The sequence below is a fragment of the Bos taurus genome, chromosome 22 (genome assembly GCF_002263795.3).
Source record: "Bos taurus isolate L1 Dominette 01449 registration number 42190680 breed Hereford chromosome 22, ARS-UCD2.0, whole genome shotgun sequence".
Classification (NCBI taxonomy): domain Eukaryota; kingdom Metazoa; phylum Chordata; class Mammalia; order Artiodactyla; family Bovidae; genus Bos; species Bos taurus.
The window spans coordinates 14,243,456-14,266,046 of NC_037349.1; the positions used below are offsets into that span (position 1 = coordinate 14,243,456).

General features: G+C 39.7%; 1 protein-coding gene across 12 annotated transcripts in view; it reads right to left on the reverse strand.

The window, feature by feature from the left end:
- The window catches only part of ULK4 (unc-51 like kinase 4), a 521,202-nt gene that overhangs the window by 392,347 nt on the left and 106,264 nt on the right, over window positions 1-22,591 (reverse strand). For all 12 annotated transcript variants that reach the window (XR_009492338.1, XR_009492337.1, XM_024983119.2 and 9 more), the window contains 2 exons: window positions 14,966-15,127; window positions 5,545-5,727 (listed from right to left, as the gene is read on the reverse strand). Coding sequence is in view for 10 of the 12 variants with exons in the window: in XM_024983119.2 (XP_024838887.1) it covers window positions 5,545-5,727; window positions 14,966-15,127 (345 nt within the window). In the remaining 2 variants the exon portion in view is untranslated. The remainder of the gene's footprint in view (window positions 1-5,544; window positions 5,728-14,965; window positions 15,128-22,591) is intronic.

A 22,591-nucleotide genomic window follows, 5' to 3' on the forward strand; every position in this document is an offset into this window, starting at 1 on the left:
CTAATACAAATAAATATAAGTGACATTAGCCACTTTTAGTTTCTAGATACTATAATTAAGGAGAATTGCAATGCCCTCATCCAGTATCTCTCTCCCTTGTAAAACATCAGGAAACATGTTTACAGCACCCTCAAACTCCTCCAGCCCCAGATCTTTAAGATCAAACATTTATACGCCGTAAGAGCTTGGAAGAGACCGAAAAATAAAACCAGAAAATATACCAGGTATTTTAAAAATCAGTTTATATGGCACAAGACTGGTAAACAAGCTCACACATAACTTACAAGGTTTTCTCTTATGCCTGGTCATGCCTTCTGGAAGCTACTCATCCAGAGTCACTCAAGCATCTGAACTGTGAAAAGGTTATCAATTCCTTACATCTAGTGATGATGCAAGAATTACATATAAAATACTGTCTACCAAGGATTCTGAAAGTATCCTATGAAGAGTTTCGTTGTCCTTTTTCTTTTTTGAAAACAGGGTAGAAAAACAGTTTGTCATTTTCTTTGTTTTGCCCAATTTTTCTAATTACTAGAATATGTGGAATACATGATTTGTAACAAAGACAGTCCCCTTGTACCATGGCTGTGAACACTCACTTTCACATCACAGAGTCTAGAACTAACACTCATTTCAATAAAGGAATCTTCTGCATTTAGACATTATGGGCAAGCAGATCCTTTTGAAGATGATGACAAAATAAATCAAGCACTGTGATGTACATGGCTGCTGAATAACGATCGTCTAATGGCAACCCACTCCAGTGTTCTTGCCTGGAGAATCCATGGACGGAGAAGCCTGGTAGGCTGCAGTCAATGGGGTCAAACAGAGTCGGACACGACTGAAGCGACTTAGCAGCAGCAGCAGCAGCAAGGACAATGATATCCATGTAGCTAATGCAGGTGGTACGTGAAGTTAAATTCTTTGAACACACCAATGTCCATTCAAGAACATAAACATTATTCAGAAGGTAATAACAATACGACCTAATGAATCTACTGTAACATGAAAACATGGCTACAATTACATATTTCAAATGGAGAATCAGAGAGATTAATTACAAACCACACACGTGCGTGTTCGGTCATGTCCGACTCTGTAACCCCATGGACTGTAGCCTGCCAGGCTCCTCCTTCTTTCCAGGCAAGAATACTGGAGTGGGTAGCCATTTCCTCCTTCAGGGGATCTTCCCAACCCAGGGATCAAACCTGCATCTCCTGCATTGGCAGGCAGATTCTTTACCACTGAGCCACCCGGGAATCCCTACAAACTGCAAGTAACTATAAATCATAAAGTATGCTGCTAATCAAGTAATCCTAAATTCTAGGTTTTATTGTATGATAAATATAGCACGTGTCTTAATGACTGCTGGTTAAATTACAAGTAAACAGTACTCTCATTGTCTACCTTTCTAGAGAATAATTTAGCATTATTTATGCACAGGCTTCGAAGTATGCATAACACCTGTGGTGACTGATTAGCAGTGGACACAAAGACGCATGGAAATAGGATGCTCACTGCACCAGGCTGAGTACAAACCACAAAGTCAGAGGCAAATAGCTCTACAGTGGGAGAAGGGTTCAATTACCATACGCCACAAAATGAAAACTTATTTTTAAAATGTTCTTAGGGGTATATTTAAAGACATATGCCTAACTATAATAAATCAACACATTTCAATCATAAGTTTATAAATGTGTGCATAAAATACACAGACATATGAACCAAAGACTAAAAGAGATAAACCTACATGGCAACAGTAATTAGCTCTGGGCAGTGAGATTATAGTCTATTTTGTTTTCTTCTTTAGGTTCTTCTAAATTTTCTGCAGTAAACAGTAATTTCTCTCACTTAAAAGGAATGACAGGGGCCTCTTTGGGGGCTGAATTTCAACACAAAAATCTACCACAATACATAGGCACCAGTCCCCCAAATAGACAGGTGTGGTTCTTTCTTCCCATATCCAGCTGGAAGTGGTAAGCCTGGTATCTGTTCCTAGGCCTCTTCCTCTTCCACTCATTCTAGCCTATTAACAACAAACGCCTGGAAAAAATACAATTACCAATAATAAACCCTAAAACACACACCTACATGCAAATATTTGTATTTTTCTTTAAGTAAAAATAAAACTATGGCCACTGTGTCAAAACCCCTAAGGAAAGCCAGTATCACAGCCCTACCATGAGCTGGATCTTCTTCCTACTTCCCTGCCTCTTTCTGCATCCCTTCCCCACTGCTCACTGTGGATAGCACTGCTGTTCTTCCTTCTCTTCCAGGGTCTCGCCAAGAATTCTCACATTTCAGGGACGCTGAACTAAGTACAGAGTCCTTCCTGCACATGTTCACACAGCGCACTCTTTCTTGTCATTGAGGGCTCAGCTGGAACATCACCTCCTCAGAGAGGTTCTCCATGACTTCCTCCTGCCCTCCCCCAGCAAATGGTGTCTGGCTCCACCCCCTGCACACATCCCCCTGCAAGACATCTTATCAACATCATCCTGTTCAATGTTCTTAAGAGCACTAACACTATCAGAAATTATTCTGTTTCTTGGTTTACTCTCTGGCCTAAGCATCAGCTTTTAACATTTATAACCTCCATCAACCTTGACAAAATCACTCAAGGCACTAAGTCTCATTTGAGAATAACCCAGGGTTACAAGTCATTAAGTGTCTAGTCTATGATAAATGTTCAATATGATGGTAGATTGTTTTAATTAATGAAAAATAGAACCTTATCTTTTAAATGACAATTCACCATATTTAAATGGACAGAGATACATTTTAAAGACTACAGGACAGGACAGAAAAGATGTACAATGGTTAGAGGCCTCGGCACCTGAAGATCAGTATGTCAATGAGTTTGCTGGGGTTTTACTCCACCTCATACATACCGTACTGGGTGCTGGATAATGCAGCAGTCCAGAAACACCAATAGCGCATGTGGTGTGCACGCACGCATGCACGCACACACACACACACCCCCACACACACACAAATACAGGGGAAACATCAGCTCTCTCAACCAGACAGACAGACAGATACACACACACACACACACACACACACACACACACACACAAATACAAAGGAAACATCGGCTCTCTCAAGCCAGAAGATCAGGAAAGGGACAGCCTGGAAAGCCCAAAAACATTCAGACAATAGCTACTTTACTTCAGCCAAGCATCATGAAAAAACCGTGGCCCCTTCAGCAAAGGGCAAGAGGGGAGCCTAGACTCCCACCCTCACATGACTGTAACAAGGCATCCAACACCCCTCCCTGCCAGGGAGACAGAAAGGACCACAAGGAGAGCTGCGACTTTCATCCCAACCCAGCAACAACAAGCCCCCCTGGCCCCAACCATGGTATCAGCAGAGATACTGATGGGATGCCCAGACCTCTACCCATATTCGCAGCAGTGATGTTCCTCTCCCCATTCCTGCTGAGATGGCATCATGAGAGGCTAGTGAGAGGCCTCCACCTTTGCCACCTTCTGCAAGGAATGGGGCACCCACCTGTACCCAACCAGTGTCAGTGGAAGAGCAACGAGGAGCTCTTCCCCCCACCAGCCAGGAAGGCATCAGAGAAGGTGGTGGAAGCCTGGCTTCCCACCCCTGCCCAGCAGGAAGGAGGAGCTCTGCCGCGTCCCTGGGGTGTCAGCAGAAGCCCACAGGGCAATCTGGGTTTCCACACCAACAGGGGAGGAACAAAGCAACGCCATCCTTCCTCTGCCAGTTCAGTGTCAGAGGAGACCCGCCAAAACGGGAGATTTCAATTAAACCCAGAGTCTTAAAACATAACACCCAAAATATACGGTTGATACAGAGCTTCCATTTAACAAGATGACAGAGTTCTGGAGCTCTGTTTCACAACAATGCAAATATACTTAACACTACTAACTACACGTAAGAATGGTTAAGAATAAATTTTATGTTTTTTACCACAATTTTAAAATTTTAACAATACTAATTAAATGCAAAAGATTATTTCTCAATTAACAGGTAATTATTCAATCATTAAGATATATGAAATATTAGTTAAACATAAAATAAATATAAAATCATTTAATTAATGCATATTATTTTACTACCTTTGTGAAATACCATGTTTTAAACTCAATCAATCCATACCTGTGTGAAGAAAAATAAACTGCGAAACTCTCAGCCTCTCTTACCACAATTTACACAGCAAAACTACTCAAATGGTACTCTTTCTAATACAATGATAACAACCTTCAGTGACTTGGTAAATTAAATATCAAAAATTAGATACACAAACTATACGTTCCGTGAGGCTCAAATTTCTTAGCAGAATCGAAATCAGACTAATAAAAGCCAAGAACTGGTTTACTCTCTATTTTGATTTTTAAGATCAAGTTTACTATGTAAACATAACAATTATTAACCATAGAAATTTTCAGCTTTATAAAAAATCAAATTTAACACACTGCATTTCATGGATAAGAACCACGACAAGCACTATATTTAAGTGGCCCCATTCCACGCTTCTTAGCAGTGTTACCTGCTGAGAATGTTTCAGAACACTCTAATTTGACAGCTATTATCCCTCAGAAAAAGTTAGATAATTGGTCCAGTAAGTGTAAAGAACACTGCATACTACATCACCCTCAGGAAGATTCATAATACACATGAGCGACTGAAAAACTGGGGAAGGCTGTACAACTGAAAATCTCTCTCTGCCTCACTGCTTTCCAAATGTGTGTATGTAGCCAAGGTCCACTATTTTCATCTGCTAACACCTCACTGGACACTAATGTTCAAGGGCAGGACTTCTCCAACCATAACCTTCCAACCAATCCTCTAGAGACCTCATTAAAATGTCAGCTCTGATTCGGCAGGTCAGGGTCTGATTCGTCCTGATTCGGCTGTGATTCGGCCTGAGGGTCTGCACTTCCGAAACGCTCACAGGTGATGCCCACGTTTCTGGCTCAGGAATCGCTCCTCAGTAGGCGGCTAGAGAAGATACTGAGGACAGTTACAGCAGAGAGTTCTTTGCAGCTGTGTGGTTTGGTGATAGGAACTGAACACTTACAGACTCTACAGTACATAAAATACAGGTATATCAAAGGATTAGAAGGAGACGAAGTTAAAAACAAGAGAAAGGGTGCTCTGAAGGTTCAGTGTGCTGGCGGAGTATTAAGACAAGGAAAGGAATAAAAATGAGTCAGAGTGAGCAGAGACTATAAAGGGACCCCTCCAAAAGGCAGGCAAAGGACATGGGAAGAGAGATGGGGGCTGAGGACAAAGAGCCATGAGAAATATTAGCATGGGGGAAGGATTCATAAATTTTCTAACTTTTCATTACTAAAATGGGACAAGTCGGCAGAGCCATTTACCGGATTTCTATTCTAATCACTGAAACACTCTTATAACATCTTCAGATGAATGGCCTGTGGTACAGAGGTTTGGAAAATTCAAAAGGGTCCCCTTGAGATGATAAATAATTCCACAGAGATATATTGCTTATGGAGCCACTAAAATTGCAGGAGAAAACAACCATTTTTAAAGTGGAATCATAGGTCAAACCTTTTCTTGGATTAGCCTCTGAAGATGAATCCCACAGGACAGCATTGCACTGAATAAGGTCAACATGTACTGCTGGACTTTGCAGATGGCAGAGGCCAGGGAGTTTATTACTGAGGTCAGTCCCACCTTCTCAATAACATTCTGGAAGGCAGTAGGTGAATGGCGGGTGATTCTACACAAGGCCTGCAGCGAGAAGAAAACAGACACGTTAGAAGACTGCAATGGCACAAGCCAACCCCCAGAAAGAGAGCAAATACTTCTGTGAAAAGGAGAAAAAGGTGCTTAACTTGCTCCTCCATCACTTATCTTGGCATAAGTAATTTGAACAATTTAGACACATTTAAAACAATAATCCAACTTCCAATAAAAATTTAAGTTGGGAAACACAGGGCAGAGAGGGAAGTGGGAAGGGGGTTTAGGATGGAGAGGACATGTGTATACCTATGGCTGATTCATACCGATGCATGGCAAAAACCATCACAATATTGAAAGGTACTTATCCTTCAATTAAAATAGAAAATTAATAAATTTTAAAAATTTAAGTCATAAAACATTAGAAAATCCTACAAGTATCATGTACGTTATGCTGCTGCTGCTAAGTCACTTCAGTCGTGTCTGACTCTGTGCAACCCCACAGACGGCAGCCCACCAGGCTCCTCTGTCCCTGGGATTCTCCAGGCAAGAATACTGGAGTGGGTTGCCATTTCCTTCTCCTATGTACATTATGAGTTAACTGAAATGATAAAAGTTTTTCTGTATAGACTCATCAATTATTTTAAGCAATGAAAACATTAAGATAAGCCTTCTATACGTAGACACTAAGTTAAAGGCTGAAGAAATTGTCATAAAAGTAAATATTTAATATTTATTGTTTAGTATGTGAAGAACACGATCTGAGAATATCTAAAGCCTATCTCACTTAATTCTCCCAAATAACATTTGAAAGGTATTATTATTAGCCCCATTTTATAGATCATAAAACTAAGGGACAGCATATTTAAGTAATTTGCTCAAAGGCATAATTTGCTAGCAAGTGGCAAAGATAGAAGTCAAACGAAAGTAATCAAGACCCCTGAGCTAGTTCTCAAGTTCTCACAGACTATTAAAGATGAAATTTACAATTAACAAACTAGTAGAATTTAATAAATACTGTAATGGAAGTGGGCTCAATTATGCTTGGAAAAGCACAAAAAGTTAAGTCAACAGAAGCTACAGAAGGAGAATGATAACTGAGTCAGTTTTTGAAGGTGAGTGGGAAATGGACAGGCGGGAAAGTAGATAAGAAAATTCTAGCCAGAGAGAAGAGAACAAGTATTCACGTGGAGACATGAAGATGCAGAGCAGGTTCTAGGAAGGGCAGGTTGTCTGATGCAACTCTCAGGTAAAGAAGAGACAGAGAGAGTAGGAAAGAGGGGAAAATGATGACTCAGCTGCTGAAGAGATTATCTTTTCCCATTCTTGCCTCCTTTGCTGAAGATTAACTGACCACAGATGCACAGGTTTACTTTCAGGCTCTGTGTTCCACTGATTTGTATGTCTTGTTTTTTTGCCAATAACACACTTTTTTGATTAATGTAGCTTTATAATATAGTCTGAAGCCTAGGAGGGTGATACCTCCAGCTTCATTATTTTTTTCTCAAGATTGCTTTGGCAATGAGGAGTCTTTTGTAGTTCCACACAAATTTTGGGATTATTTGTTCAACTTCTTTGAAAAATGTCATGGGTATTTTGAAAGGAATTACATTAGATCTATGGATTGCTTTGAGTAGTATGGCCATTTGAATAATATTAATTCTTCTAATCCAAGAGTATGGGATATCTTTTCCATGTCTTCCAATCCTCTTCAATTTCCTTCATCAGTGTTTTATAGTTTTCAGAGTGGAGGTTTTTCACCTCTGTAGTTAAGTTTATTCCAAGGTATTTTAGTCTTTTTGATGTGATTTAAAACAGGATTTTTTAAAATTTCTGTTTCTGATAGTTCGCCATTAGTGTATAGAAATGCAACAAAGTTCTGCCTATTAATCTTGTATCCTGCATCTTTGCTGAATTCATTTATCAGTTCTAATGGTGTTTTTTGTGGAGACTTTAGGTTTTTCTATATGAAGCATCGTGTCATCTGCAAATAGTGACGATTTACCTTTTCCTTTCCAATTTGGATGCCTTTTATTTTCCTTATCTGACAGCTGAGAGTAGGACTGCCAATATAATGTTAAACAGAAGTGATGAGAGTGAGCATCCTTGTCTGGTTTCTGAAAGGAACCAGGTTTTTTAAAGGAAAACCTTTCAGCTTTTCACCACTGAGGATGATGCTAGTGTGGATATGTGAAAAATAGCCTTTATAATGTTGAGATATGTATGCCCTATACCCACTTTCATGAAAGCTTTTAGCATGAATGGTTGCTGAATTTTGTCAAGTGCTTTTTCTGCATCTATTGAGATAATCATGTGATTTTTATTATTCCTTTTGTTAATATGATGTACCTGACTGACTGATTTGCAAATGTTGAACCATCCTTGGATCCCTAGAATAAATCTAACTTGATTATGGTGTATGATCCTTTTTATATATTGTTAGATTTGTTTTGCAAATATTTTGTTGAAAATTTCTGCATCAGTGGTTCATCAAAGGTATTGGCCTGGTATTTTTATTTCTGTAGTGTTTTTGACTGGTTTTGGAATCAGGCTAAAGTGGACTTGTAGAATGAGGTATCACCTCACACCTATCAGAATGTCTATCATCAAAAAGTCTGCAAATAACAAATGTTGGAGAAAATGCAGCGAAAAAGGAACCCTTGTACACTGGTAGTAGAAACGTAAATTGGGGCATTCACTGTGGAAAACAGTATGGAAGTTCCTCAAAATTCTAAAAATAGAATTACTATTTGGCCCTGCAATTCCACTCCTGGGTATATATCTGAAAAAAATGAGTACATTAATTTGAAAAGACAGATGAGCCCCAGTGTTTGTAACAGCACTATTTAAAACACCCAAGATATGCAAGCAACCCCCCCAAAAAGATAAGTGGATAAAGAAGATGTAGTGTACACACACACACACACACACTCACACACGATGGAGTATTACTCAGCCATAAAAAAGAAGGAAATTCTGCTATTTGCAGCAATGTAGATGGATCTAGAGAATATTGCTGCTGCTGCTGCTGCTGCTGCTAAGTCGCGTCAGTCGTGTCCAACTCTGTGCGACCCCATAGACGGCAGCCCACCAGGCTCCCCCGTCCCTGGGATTCTCCAGGCAAGAACACCGGAGTGGGTTGCCATTTCCTTCTCCAATGCATGAAAGTGGAAAGTGAAAGTGAAGTCGCTCAGTCGTGTCCGACTGCAGCCCGCCAGGCTCCTCCGTCCATGGGATTTTCTAGTGAAATATATTTGACAAATACTGTACAGTATCACTTATATGTAGAATTTTTTAGAGTAATACAAACAACTGTGTACAGGAAAATAGAAACAGACTCACAGATATTGAAAACAAACTACTGGTTGCCAGAGAGGAGAGAGAAATGAGGGGTAAGTTAGGGGTATGACATTAAGAGACACAAAGTCATGTATAAAACAGATAAGCAATAAAGACACACTGTAGAGCACAGGAAATTATAGCCATTATCTTGCAATAGCATTTAATGAAGTATAATGTGTAAAAATACTGAATCACTATGCTGTACGTGCATGTCTGCATGGTAAGTCGCTTCAGTTGTATCCAACTCTTTGCCAGGTTCTTTCGTCCATGTGATTCTCCAGGCAAGAATACTGGAGTGGGTTGCCATGCCCTCCTCCAGGGAACCTTCCCAACCCAGGGATAGAACTCGTATCTCTTACGCTTCCTGCACTGACAGGCAGATTCTTAACCACTAGCACCACTTGGGAAGCCCCACTATGCTGTATGCCTAAAACTGATAAAACATTGTAATATACTTCAATTAAGAAAACAGAATTGTTCCACTATTTCAGTATCATCTCAAATATTATTCAATTCTGGATTAAAAAAAAAAAAAAGCATTCTAAATGGAGTCCCTAAAGATCATGCTACAATTTGAATTTTTTAAGGAAATTTAGAGATCTCCCTTAAAGTGACTTAAAGACAGTGAACAGTAATTATCATCAGCACTGTAACAATTCTTGGGAGAGGCTTTCAAAATAATACTGACTTGCTATTGATATAAAATATCTACCCAACCATATGGGTTATTTCTTGATGCAAGATTTGTCCAGATTACTTCTAAGTGTATTCAAAGCAATATGAGGGCAACTGTAAGGTCCAGTCTTCAGAAAGGCGTTCAAATGCCTAACTTACCTTCCATTTGGAAAAAGTCATGGAAGAAATAACCTTTAATTCGTCACTCTGGATATAAAACACAGTTGAGAGTTCACAGAGGCTTAAGAGCATATGAGTACTTGTAGTCCCCAAATTTAAAAAAATCAAATCTCAAGAATGATTTTCAGTGATCTGGTGTTTAAAATATTTGCTTATTGAAACAGAGTTTGAAATTACATTTTATAGCTGGAAAGAACATTTTCAGTTCAAAATTCACTACAAAATTTACCTAAAAAGGACACTGTGTTATCTCTAGTTTTTTCATAAACTTTTTTTTAAGGATAATTGCTTTACAGTATTGCATTGGTTTCTACCAAACATCAACATGAATCAGCCATAGATTTACCCATGTTTTCCAGAATTTTTAACCATCTATTTATTAAAGCAATGTCTAAGAAAGAGACTTAATTCGGAAGTGAAGGCCGCATACCTATTAGACATGAACAGAATCACCGTGGAATAAGTTTAAGAACCATTTCTTTTCTGTCTCTTGAATGATTTATGTTATATCAAAATTACCTTGGGGACTTCTTCAAACTCTACACACTCTCATCTGACCTTTGAGACCTTAAGCTACATGGGAAAGGGGCAGCGGGTGGAGAGAGAGGAGAAGTAGTCAGTGTTGTTGAAGAGCTCTCCTACAACGCCGGGGTGAACCACCACCCTGGAGCACTCATCACTTTGTCACACTCTTCCTCACGGCCCTCCAGAGATCATAAATGGCCCGCCCAGTCACCTCCCTCACTGGAGCCATTCTGTTCAATCTAACTCTAACGGTTTCTCTGGATACCACTGTGGTTCATATAGAGATTCCCTTCAAACCTAATAAATCCAGAAATCCTCTTATCCATTCAACACATTTCCCAAGTCAGGTCCACTCCCTTCAGGTCCATCCTAAGCAATGGATGCCACTCCTGAGGGGGGAGGACAATTAGCCATCTTTCCCTCTACACCCAGGGCAGTGTTTTCCAAGAGCTTCAAGGCCTAGGGCAGTGGTTCTCAAACTTCAGTAGGCATTAGAAGTGCTTGTTAGAATGCAGATTACTGGGCCTCTCCCTTCAGAGGCTCTGAGACAGTAGCTCTGGGTCAGGGTCCAAAATCCCATGTTTCTTACAAACTCCTAGGTTATTTAATGCTGCTCATCTTAGGCCCACACTGGTATAGGGGACTCTATGGGGCCAAGAGATGACTAGGCCAGTCTGGGTGAGAAGTGGTGGTGGCCTGGATTTCAGGGGTAACAGAGCTGCAGAGAGAGGCACACAGTCCTGGGCTGTATTTGTGAATCACAGTCAAAGGACAGGTTGATTAGCTGGATGCAAACAGTAAAGGGGAAGGAAATACAGAAGATGAAGCAACAAAATGACATCTAGCCTTTGTTTTCCTTCATCTATCTTCCCTTTCCTTCCCTTCCCAAAGACAATACATCAGATTCTGAGGAAAAGGGGGCAGACACGGGAATGCGGGCCTCCACTCACGGGGCCCAGGAAGTAGAGCGGCGGTGGCAAGACAGGAGGATGATGACACAGAGGAGGAGGCCAGAGGGGTCGGAGTCTGCTACGCTGAATAAACGAGCTGAACAGGTCAATAAATGTACTGAGAATAGTGGGAACCAGGTTTCTGTCCGAGAAGGGATGTACACATATAGAAAATGGGAGGTCTAGAAAGAATTCTAATATACTGGATTAAAATTGGAAGTATCAGTATGAATGCATGAGTTTTGTTCCAAATACCTACAATGACAGATGTAAGAATAATTCTATGTATGTGTGAATATGTGCATGCGTGTGTGCTTAGTCGCTCAGTTGTATCTGACTCTTGGAGATCCCATGGATTGTAGTCCACCAGTCTCCTCTGTCCATGGAATTTTCCAGGCTAGAATACTGAAGTGGGTAGCCATACCCTTCTCCAGGGGATCTTCCTGACCCAGGGATCAAGCCCACGTCTCCTGCATTGGCAGGCAGATTCTTTACTACTGCGCCACCTGGCAAGCTCCATATGTATATACGGGTACATACACTTTTTTTCTATCTCTGAATACTTAGAAGGCCTGCAAACAATAAAACCCCAAAGCAGTAAGCACATCACCCAGACTGTGGGTTCTAAACATCAAAGCTTCCTTGGAGAAATGATTGGTTCCAGGGTTGGCAGAGTGAAAATACAAAAGCAGTCCAAAAACTGCATGGTTTCAGAAAGGTATCAAGTGATCAAACAATGACAGAAATAGATCAACAGGACACAAAAGCCAGCTTGGAGGGCTTCTAGTATGATCTGAGCATCCAAACAATGCATAACAACAGTGGTAACAGTAATATGACATTGCACTTCATCAAATAAAACGGGCATCCCTGATCATAATGAAACAAATACACACACATATGAGAGAGAAGGGACAGCGCATCCTTATGATAGAATTCCAACCAATACCAAAGGCCTATTTCTGCACTGCTCTTAAGTACAATGTGCAACAGTTTTTACATGTTTAACGGGTTATAGAAACAAAAAGAAAAATAAAACAAAAAGAATATGGGACCTAGGGAGGTGGGATCGGGTAGGGTAGAAAGGAAGCCCAGGAGGGAGACGATATATGTATACATACAGCTCAATTTGTCATACATCAGAAATTAACACAACATTATAAAGCAATTATACTCCAGTAACAACATACAGCTTTAAAAAAAAAAAAGAATATGGAACAGAGACTGTATGTGGCCACCAAAACCCAAGGTACATACTATCTGGCCCTTTATAGAAAATATTCGCCAACTTCTAATATAAAAGGGATGAAGCAACTGGATAACCATCATACAGCAACCATCACAGAGGCATCTGGCCCAGGCAGGATCCTCGATGGTGCTAAGGAGGTTCAGTGGGAAAACACTAGACAGACCCAGGTTGAGCCTTACCCTAAAAATTACAAGCCCCACAACCTTTAAACTCATAAATGACATGAAGTTCCCAGAAAGGCTGAGAAAATGTCTCAAACTGAAGGAGACCAAAGAAATATGAAAACAATATATTAACACATTACTGAATATAATCCTGGGGCATAAAAGAAGAAAGAGACATTTCGGGGGTAACTGGCAAAATTTCAGTGAAAAATTAATAATGTAGATGAAGGCTGAGAACAAAATATAAGAAGCCCAAGATGAAAGAGTGAAGCTTACCATGTCAGACGAAGAAAGTGCTAGAAGGTGTGAGACTTTGGTGGAAACAACTAGAAAGAACTTTGCCAAGAAAAGAAACCATACTGAGCATAAAGATAAAAATGATAACATAAACCCAATTAAAGCAAGACAGGTTTGTTTTTTTTTTTTTAAGTCCAGGATTAAAATGAATGCCTTAAGTAAGATATGACTCAAAGATGCCTTGAGAAAGTTCACTGGTATACTCTGTAACTCTTTCTGACAGTTTCTTCCTAATTACTAATATCACAACTTGGGGAAGGGATTCTAACAATGTGAAGCTCATGAAGCAGATGTCCTTTGTTTAAAGATATTCAGTGAGCAGGATTGTTAGCCCTTGATCTTCAAAATAACACGGTAAATAAAAGAACTCAAAAATATCCATCAGGGGCTCTGCTGACGGCTCAGTGGTAAAGAGTCCGCTTGCCCATGCAGGAGACACAGGTACGATCCCTGATCCAGGACGATGCCACATCCCATGGAGCAACTAAGCCCGTGTGCCGCAGCTATTGAGCCCAGGAACTGCAGCTACTGAAGCCCACGCCGTAGAGCCCGTGCCGCACAACAAGAGAAACTGCGGCAATGAGAAGCCTGTGCACCACAACTAGAGAGGAGCCCTGCTCGCTGCAGTGAGAGAAAGCAGGCCTGGACAACAGCCCAAAATCAATAAATAACACTATAAAAATATATATGTCCATCAATACCCAATTTAGCAATATGCAAGTCATTAGCGATTTCAGCAAGACTAGATTCATTCACATGTTTAGGACAGATAACTGAAAACAGGCCAAAAAGGAGAATTTGTGGCAAAAACCCTTTCAAGAGGTATGGCTGGGGTAATGGGGGAACAAATGGATGTACACCCTAGAAAACTTTGGATATGTTTTTATATGAGATTTTTTTTTTATTGGAGTAAAGAATACATGAGCACTAATTAGAAAGATTTAGTAGACAAGGAGAGGTTAAAGATTTAGGAAAGAGCAAAAATAACATTTGACTGAAGATTCTCAAGAACAGATAGAAGAACAATGGAGAAGTTTCTCTGAGAGGAGAAGGGGCAGCTCATCAGTTGTAGGAGGAAGGGAAGAACTGAGGCAGGACAGGTATGGAGGCAAACAGGTCCACAGATGCGGAAGACATACACAGGGATAACTCCCATTGGATGTCTCCATTGTTATCTGGGAAGGATGGAGGAAGTCACTTACTGAGAATGAATAAGGGAAAAGTGTGGCAATGGAGGCTTAAGGAATAAAAATAAGTCTGAAACTTGGCACAGCAAGAAGCACAAGGATGAGTCAGCTCGAGAAATACAGAGAGGCTACCAGATAACACTGAGAGCCCAAATAAGACTGGTGATCAAAAAGAGCATCTAAATAAATCACAAGAAAGGCCTGAATCATTTTCACTGACGCTTATATTGATACAACCAGGTTAACACACCTGCATACATAATTATCTTTTACACCAAGTCATTATAACCATGGAAGTGAAGCAGTAGACAACTGGGATAAAAAAACTACAAAATCATAGATGCCTGAACTTTAACATGAATTCATTTGAACCATATGACAAACGCAATGAACATAAAATCTGAAAGACGGAGCTAACAAGAAAAGTCAAGGAGCACTAAAAATATACCCGACCAAATGCTATACCCTATCCACTACTGCAGTTTTCCACTACCACCTCCAAATAGTTCTTGGAATCCTAATGTCAGGGTCACACAAGATCCTTTTGGAATGTCTCGACGGTCCTCTTGCCTCAGGAGAAAAATCAAATTACTGTTCTCACCAACTGCTACTCTTGAGATTTCCACCTATTGAATGAAATTCACTCTATGTCTAGCACAGTTCTTCAAACTCGGTATTTAAATACATGCAAATATATCCCCCAAAGACGCTCCATCTTACCGATATTGCTGTTATCCTAAGAGAATCAACTGTGGAATGTTTGAATAGGTACCATAAAACAGGCCCAATTTCCCCAGTTATAAAGCCCTGGGCCTGAGCAGAAAACGTAGTGCAGACATTTTCAATAATCTTTGCTGCCATGTGATTCACAACACGTTCCTCCTACAGAGAGAGAGAGAAGAACACAAGGAGAAAATTAAATAGGTATTATTAATATTTAGGATGGCAAATATATACACGTCATTTCTTCACAACCATTGCTTCATAAATAAAGACGTGACACCAAGACCATCACCTGCCCCTGGATGCATCGGGTGTTTCTGGAGGTGTGGCCATTTTCTCAGGCTTCTATAGAACCATTACATTTGGTTGATCGTTAAACATAGTTTAACATAATTCTCCATATATTGTTGTTGTTGCTGTTATTTAGTTGCTAAGTTGTGTCTGACTCTTTTGTGACCCCACGGACTGTAGCTTGCCAGGCAAGAATACTGGAGTGGGTTGCCATTTTCGTCCCCAGGGGATATTCCTGACCCAGGGATAGATCCCACACCTCCTACATTGCAGGTAGATTCTTTACTGCTGACCCACTAGGGAAGCCCCTAATTTTCCACATATTTCCATAAAAAGGTTGAAATAATCTAGAAAATACACATAACTTATAGTATAACAAAAACTTGACGATGATTTTAAAACCATAAAGAGTATGCAGAAAAATCATCAGAAGTTACTCTGGGCTGGAAATAATTAGCTAAAGACCACCTAAATACAGGGCATCAAGGAAAGTCCTAAGAAAGAAACTGCTCCAGTGGTGTGACCAAATTAACCTCAACTAAAGGCTGTACTATATTGTCCTGATAATGCTTAAAAGTCTCAAAAAGGATCAAGCTATTTCCAGGTAACTTAAATGAGTCCAAGAAAAAGCACAAAAGCACTTAAAAGACTTTAAAAAAAAAAGGCACAAAAGTACTTGCTGCTGCTGCTAAGTCACTTCAGTCGTGTCCGACTCTGTGTGATCCCACAGATGGCAGCCCACCAGGTTCCCTCGTCCCTTGGATTCTCCAGGCAAGAACACTGGAGTGGGTTGCCATTTCCTTCTCCAATGCATGAAAGTGAAAAGTGAAAGTGAAGTTGCTCAGTCGTGTCAGACTCTTAGCGACCCCATGGACTGCAGCCTACCAGGCTCCTCTGTCCATGGGGTTTTCCAGGCAAGAGTACTAGAGTGGGGTGCCACTGCCTTCTTAAAAGACTTAAAAACAAAATGCCCAACAACACAAAAATCACAATATTTGACATCTGATTAAATTCACACACACAGAACAGGAAAATATGACTCATAAGAGAAAATTCAGTGATAGAATAAGAAAAAAGCATTTAAATGGCTATTATAAATACAGTCCATATACTGAAGAAGAAAGAAGCATGTTAAGAATGAAAGAAATAGATTAAAAAATGACCCAAGTCAGAAGACTACAATGTTTAATATGAAAAATACGCTGAATTGGAATATCATCAGACTCTGCACACTCAATGACTAGAGAAGATTAGTGAAGACATAGCAATTAGCAAAAACAAACAAAAAGCTAGAATACTGGAGCGGGTTGCCACGCCCGCCTCCAGCCTATCTTCCCAACCCGAAGATCAAAACCACGTCTCTTATGGCTGGCAAATGGGTGCTTTACCCCTTGGTGCCACCTAGGAAGCCCAATCTAAAAAACTCAATGAACCTCAAGAGGAAGAAAGAAAAATAACATCAAGGTACATCATAATAAGAAAGCTGTATGCCGAAGAACTGATGCTTTTAAACTGTGGTGTTGGAGAAGATTTGAGAGTCCCTTGGACTGCAAGGAGATCAAACCAGTCAATCCTAAAGGAAATCAGTCCTGAATATTCATTGGAAGGACTGATGCTGAAGCTCTGATACTTTGGCCACCTGATCTGAAGAACTGACTCACTGGAAAAGACCCTGATGCTGGGTAAGACAGAAGGCAGGAGGAGAAGGGGACAACAGAGGATGAGATGGTTGGAAGGCATCACCAACTCGATGGACATGAGTTTGAGTAAGCTCTGGGAGTTGGTGATGGACAGGGAAGCCTGGTGTGCAGTCCACAGGGTCAGAGAGTCCAATACGACTGAGTGACTGAACTGAACATCATAACCGGACTGCTAAAAGGCAATAATAAAGAGAAACTTGTAGAAACAGTGACAGTAAAAGGACATATAGAGACTATCTAACACATTACCTAACAAAGATAAGGATGATGGGAGACTTCTCATGAGAAATAATGCAAACCAGAACACAGAGGAACAATATCATTGAAGTACCAAAAGAAAAAGAACTGTCAACCTATAAATGTATACCCAACAATAACATCTTTCAAAACAGGTTGGTAAAAGGTACAAATTTTCACCTATAAGATGAATAAGGTCTGGAGGTCTAATGTAAAACGATGTGACTCTAGTTGATAACACTATATTGTATAATTGAAATTTGCTAAAAGAGGAGAATTTAAATGTTCTCACTCCTACCACCCAAAAAAGGTAACAGGATAAAATATGAGATGATTTATGTGTTGACTCAATAGGGGAATGTATGCATCTATCACAATGATTGCATGTATCAAATCATCACTTTGTACACTTTAAATATCTTACAATTTCATGTCAATTATACCGCAATAAAACTGAAAACAATTTAAATATCTATCTCTGATAAAAGAGACAAAAAACAATCAGCATGAACATAGATTTATATCCGTATGTATCGATCAGATTAACAAGCTTGACCTACTTTGAGAAAAAAAGTACATCACTCAACAATGGCAGAACTGAACTTTTTTCCCCTAATTATACATACATACTGAGTCATGGGAGAAGTCTCAACAAATTCCAAAGACTTAAAATCATACATACACCATTCCCTCTATCCACAATACCATGAAGTTAAACATAATAATAAAAAGATTTAAAAAAAAAAAAAAAGATAGGTATTAAATGAGAAAGACGCAGAAGAGCTATAGAATTTGTTAAGTCTACAAAGCATACAATGGGATAAAACAGTTAAAGGAACATGGAAATTTACACAGAAGTCCAACCAGTGTAAACTGTACAGCCCTGTGGAGCTTCCCCCCTAAGATTATCTGCCACAGGAGAAGAGGAGGTGCAGACCTCACTCTGGCAGCGAGCACACCACACTTTGTGCCTCTGACCTCACCAAGAGTCAGGAAACTGATCTACTCCCTGAACTCAGAAAAAAACTCAGGATTGCTTCTTTATGCCATTCTCAAAGGTTTGCTTTAAGACACATTAGGCAACTCCATACTTGGTAAGCCCTGCTGCATTCTACTAATATTAGCATTCCAAATATTATGAATAGTGATATTAAAGAGAAAAACACACACACAAAAAAGCCTGCATCGTTCCTATTCCCCATACACATTGCCCACTTTCACTATATAAAGGCAAGGAGAAAGGTGCGTACCTATAGAGAACCCGAAGTTGATGGCACACACGTTCTTCATTAGGAAAATTAAACTTAAAACTGTGACAGTAACAAAAACAGAAAATGTAGCTGTACATTTTCACTTTTATCCAATATCAAGAGAATTTAACTTCTCCGTCCTCATTTTAGATAACTAGTGTCCAAAAACACTTCAAAGATAATACACATAATGACTAATATCTCTATACTTTCTAATTCAAGTCCTGTCTTTTTCTAATTAAATACATAAGCAATTTACCACTAGCTTTCTTTTTTAAAAGCACTAATTAAAAACTGAAAATTCAATTTCCTCTTAAAAGAAATTTGTTACATCAAAATTGTCTAATAAGCTTTTGTTCAGAAATGAATAATTAGGCCAACGATTTATTATTTGAGCCTCACATTTTAACATATGCCAGGTGTCAGTTCAGCACCCATAATTATAAACAGACTATTATGCAAGTTATTTAAAAAAGATGAGGTTGATTAGAAATGCATACAATGAATCTCCTCTAAACATGTGGAAACATTCTAGGTGCTATTTTCAGCTTCTGTGCGCACTGTAGAGTAGGTTGCTACCTACCCAGATGAAAATAACTACTTTCAAGGAAAGTCAGCTTCCTCGGCCTCCCTACTTCATGCACATACTGAACATATGCCATGTAAGTTCAATGCCAAATGTTCCCAGGATCAATACAGTGATGATACCAAGTACATAATCTGTCTTTGCTAGTATAATCATTGGAAGGACTGATGCTGAAGCTCCAATATTTGGCCACCTGATATGAAGAGCTGGTGGCCTTCACTGGAAAAGACCCTGATGCTGGGAAAGACTGACTGCAAGAGGAGAAGGGGATGAGATGGTTGGATGGCATCACGGATTCAATGGATATGAGTTTGAGCAAACTCAGGGAGATAGTGAAGGATAGGGAAGCCTGGCAGGCTGCAGTTCATGGGGTTGCAAAGAGTTGGACACAACTTAGCGACTGAAAAACAAACATGAGGGTCAAAGCAATGGAATGGAAAGCTGTCAAAGAGAGCCCAAGTCAGAAGCACGTGGAAGATCAGCCAGCAAGGTACCTTTTTTCATACAAAACATCAGGTGGGGCTCCAACTATCAAACTACTCCAGGGTGGCACACCTGGGACTCAAATCCACATCCTCTGACTCCCAGCTCTAAGTCTCCTAAATGCCAACGCCAAGTCGAAACAATGACTCAGTGTCATCATGGATACCTTTTCTTTTTTTTTTTTAATTTTATTTTATTTTTAAACTTTACAATATTGTATTAGTTTTGCCAAATATTGAAATGAATCCGCCACAGGTATACATGTGTTCCCCATCCTGAACCCTCCTCCCTCCTCCCTCCCCATACCCTCCCTCTGGGTCGTCCCAGTGCACCAGCCCCAAGCATCCAGTATCGTGCCAGAACCTGGACTGGCGACTCGTTTCATACATGATATTATACATGTTTCAATGCTATTCTCCCAAATCTCCCCACCCTCTCCCTCTCCCACAGAGTCCGTAAGACTGATCTATACATCAGTGTCTCTTTTGCTGTCTCGTACACAGGGTTATTGTTACCATCTTTCTAAATTCCATATATATGCGTTAGTATACTGTATTGGTGTTTTTCTTTCTGGCTTACTTCACTCTGTATAATAGGTTCCAGTTTCACCCATCTCATTAGAACTGATTCAAATGTATTCTTTTTAATGGCTGAGTAATACTCCATTGTGTATATGTACCACAGCTTTCTTACCCATTCATCTGATGATGGACATCTAGGTTGCTTCCATGTCCTGGCTATTATAAACAGTGCTGCGATGAACACTAGGGTACATGTGTCTCTTTCCCTTCTGGTTTCCTCAGTGTGTATGCCCAGCAGTGGGATTGCTGGATCATAAGGCAGTTCTATTTCCAGTTTTTTAAGGAATCTCCACACTATTCTCCATAGTGGCTATACTAGTTTGCATTCCCACCAACAGTGTAAGAGGGTTCCCTTTTCTCCACACCCTCTCCAGCATTTATTGCTTACACCTTTTCTTCTATACTGCCACACTCTCTTTAAAACAGTTATACCACAGAGACTTCCTTGGTGGTCCAGGATTCTTAACAAACAATCCGCCTTCCAATACAGGGGACAAGGATTCGATCCATGGCTATGGAACTACGATCTCACATCCCATGGGGCAACTAGGTCCAAGTGCCACAACCTAGGCCCAGCACGGCCAAAATAAAAACAAATAAAATTTTCAAACATAAAATGTTATACCAGATTTTTTTTTTGGCATGTTCCACCCGAAGTCTCTCACTCTAAATATTTCCCTCTTTCCACCTGAGCATTTACATCTGTAACAAGATCAAAATCACTTGACTCACATTCCTACTATCATTGTTAAAATTACAGAAATCATAACAGGTTGACCTGTTTCGAAAACAAGGTCATAATCTCTTAGGTAATCTTTTGAAAAAGAGAAAGTTTCCCGAACACAATTTAAATAAACTCATAACAGTCCCAGAATAAGACCACCTTTCTCTCCCAAAGTGCATCCTACAATGTGCCACAGGATAAGATATGTCTGTGGGCAAATAAATTTGAAAACATCATATATAATACGCTCCCATGTGGATTCATAATTAAAAGTTCTGAAAAGTACTAAATATAAACAAAACCATTCAACTTTGTTTAACCCGATATGTCCCAAGGTATTTGACTAGAAAACCCTTATCATAGAACACATAGGAAAATCTCTTGGCAAAGTTAGTTATCTGTGCACCAGAAACATGAACAAAATTTATAATTTAAAACTAAAATTGTCTTCTAAGAAATTTACATATGAATTAAAACAAAAAAGTACAATTCCCATACCACATTTTTCTCAATGCACAGATTAGAAGGATAAGGGGTATAAATCAGAATCAATGGCCCAAGTTCAATAAGGCACATTACTAAGTTTTGAAAGTATAAAAAGGTCAATAAGTTAGGCAGAAAACATCAATATATTTAAGAACAACAGAAACAGCACAACAATGTAAATGTTCTTAATGCTACTGAACTATATGCTTAATAGCTAAGACGGCAAATAGTATATATATTTTACAATTTAAAAACATACAAGAGAAATAGAATAGACATTCTTAATCTATACAGTAATACAACTTTGTTATTGTAACAAAAGAAAAAAGAGGCAATAAAATTCCACCCCCCTGAAAAAGTTTAAACCATCCCATAAAAAAGCCTGGACCCGGAAAAAAATTTAACTAGGGGTTATCTGTGGAGAAGGCAATTGCAACCCACTCCAGTACTCTTGCCTGGAAAATCCCACGGACAGAGGAGCCTGCTAGGCTGCAGTCCATGGGGTCGCTAAGAGTGGGCACGACTGAGCGACTTCACTTTCACTTTTCACTTTCATGCACTGGAGAAGGAAATGGCAACCCACTCCAGTGTTCTTGCCTGGAGAATCCCAGAGACAGAGGAGCCTGGTGGGCTGCCGTCTGTGGGGTCGCACAGAGTCGGACACGACTGAAGCGACTTAGCAGCAGCAGCAGCAGCAGCAGGGATTATCTATAAAATAACAATAATGGAAACACTACATGTCAAAATAATGGGACACAGCTAACACTAGGTTGAGACGAAAGTTGATAGTCTTAAGGGTCTTAGTCACTACCTAAGAGAAGGGAAGAAAATGCAAAGGTAGTTACAAAACAGCAAGAAACGGCACACTAAACCAGAGACTAAAAAAAAAATCACTTTCCTAATAAATGAAGATAGGGCAGTATCTTAATCATCTTTGCCTCTCCTGTATCCAGCCAGTACATAATATGTTTCATAAACGCTACCTCTAAAGAATGGGAGCTGTATCTAAGCAGTGAATTAAAGAATGGGAGCTGTATCTAAGCAGTGAATTAAATACATTAGCGGAATGTCATGGAGAATTCAAAGGAACTACAATCATCTTATTTCAGTGTTTTTTAAGCCAAATATGACATTCTCTTGTTAGTCTTCTCATTGAATATGCCTTCCATTTTCACTACTATCAGTCCTCCTTAAATTTATTCATAGACATATACTATCAATGTACCAACAGGTGAACATGTAATTTTTAGAATCAACTTTTCAAGTAAAAAGAAAATTAAAAAGG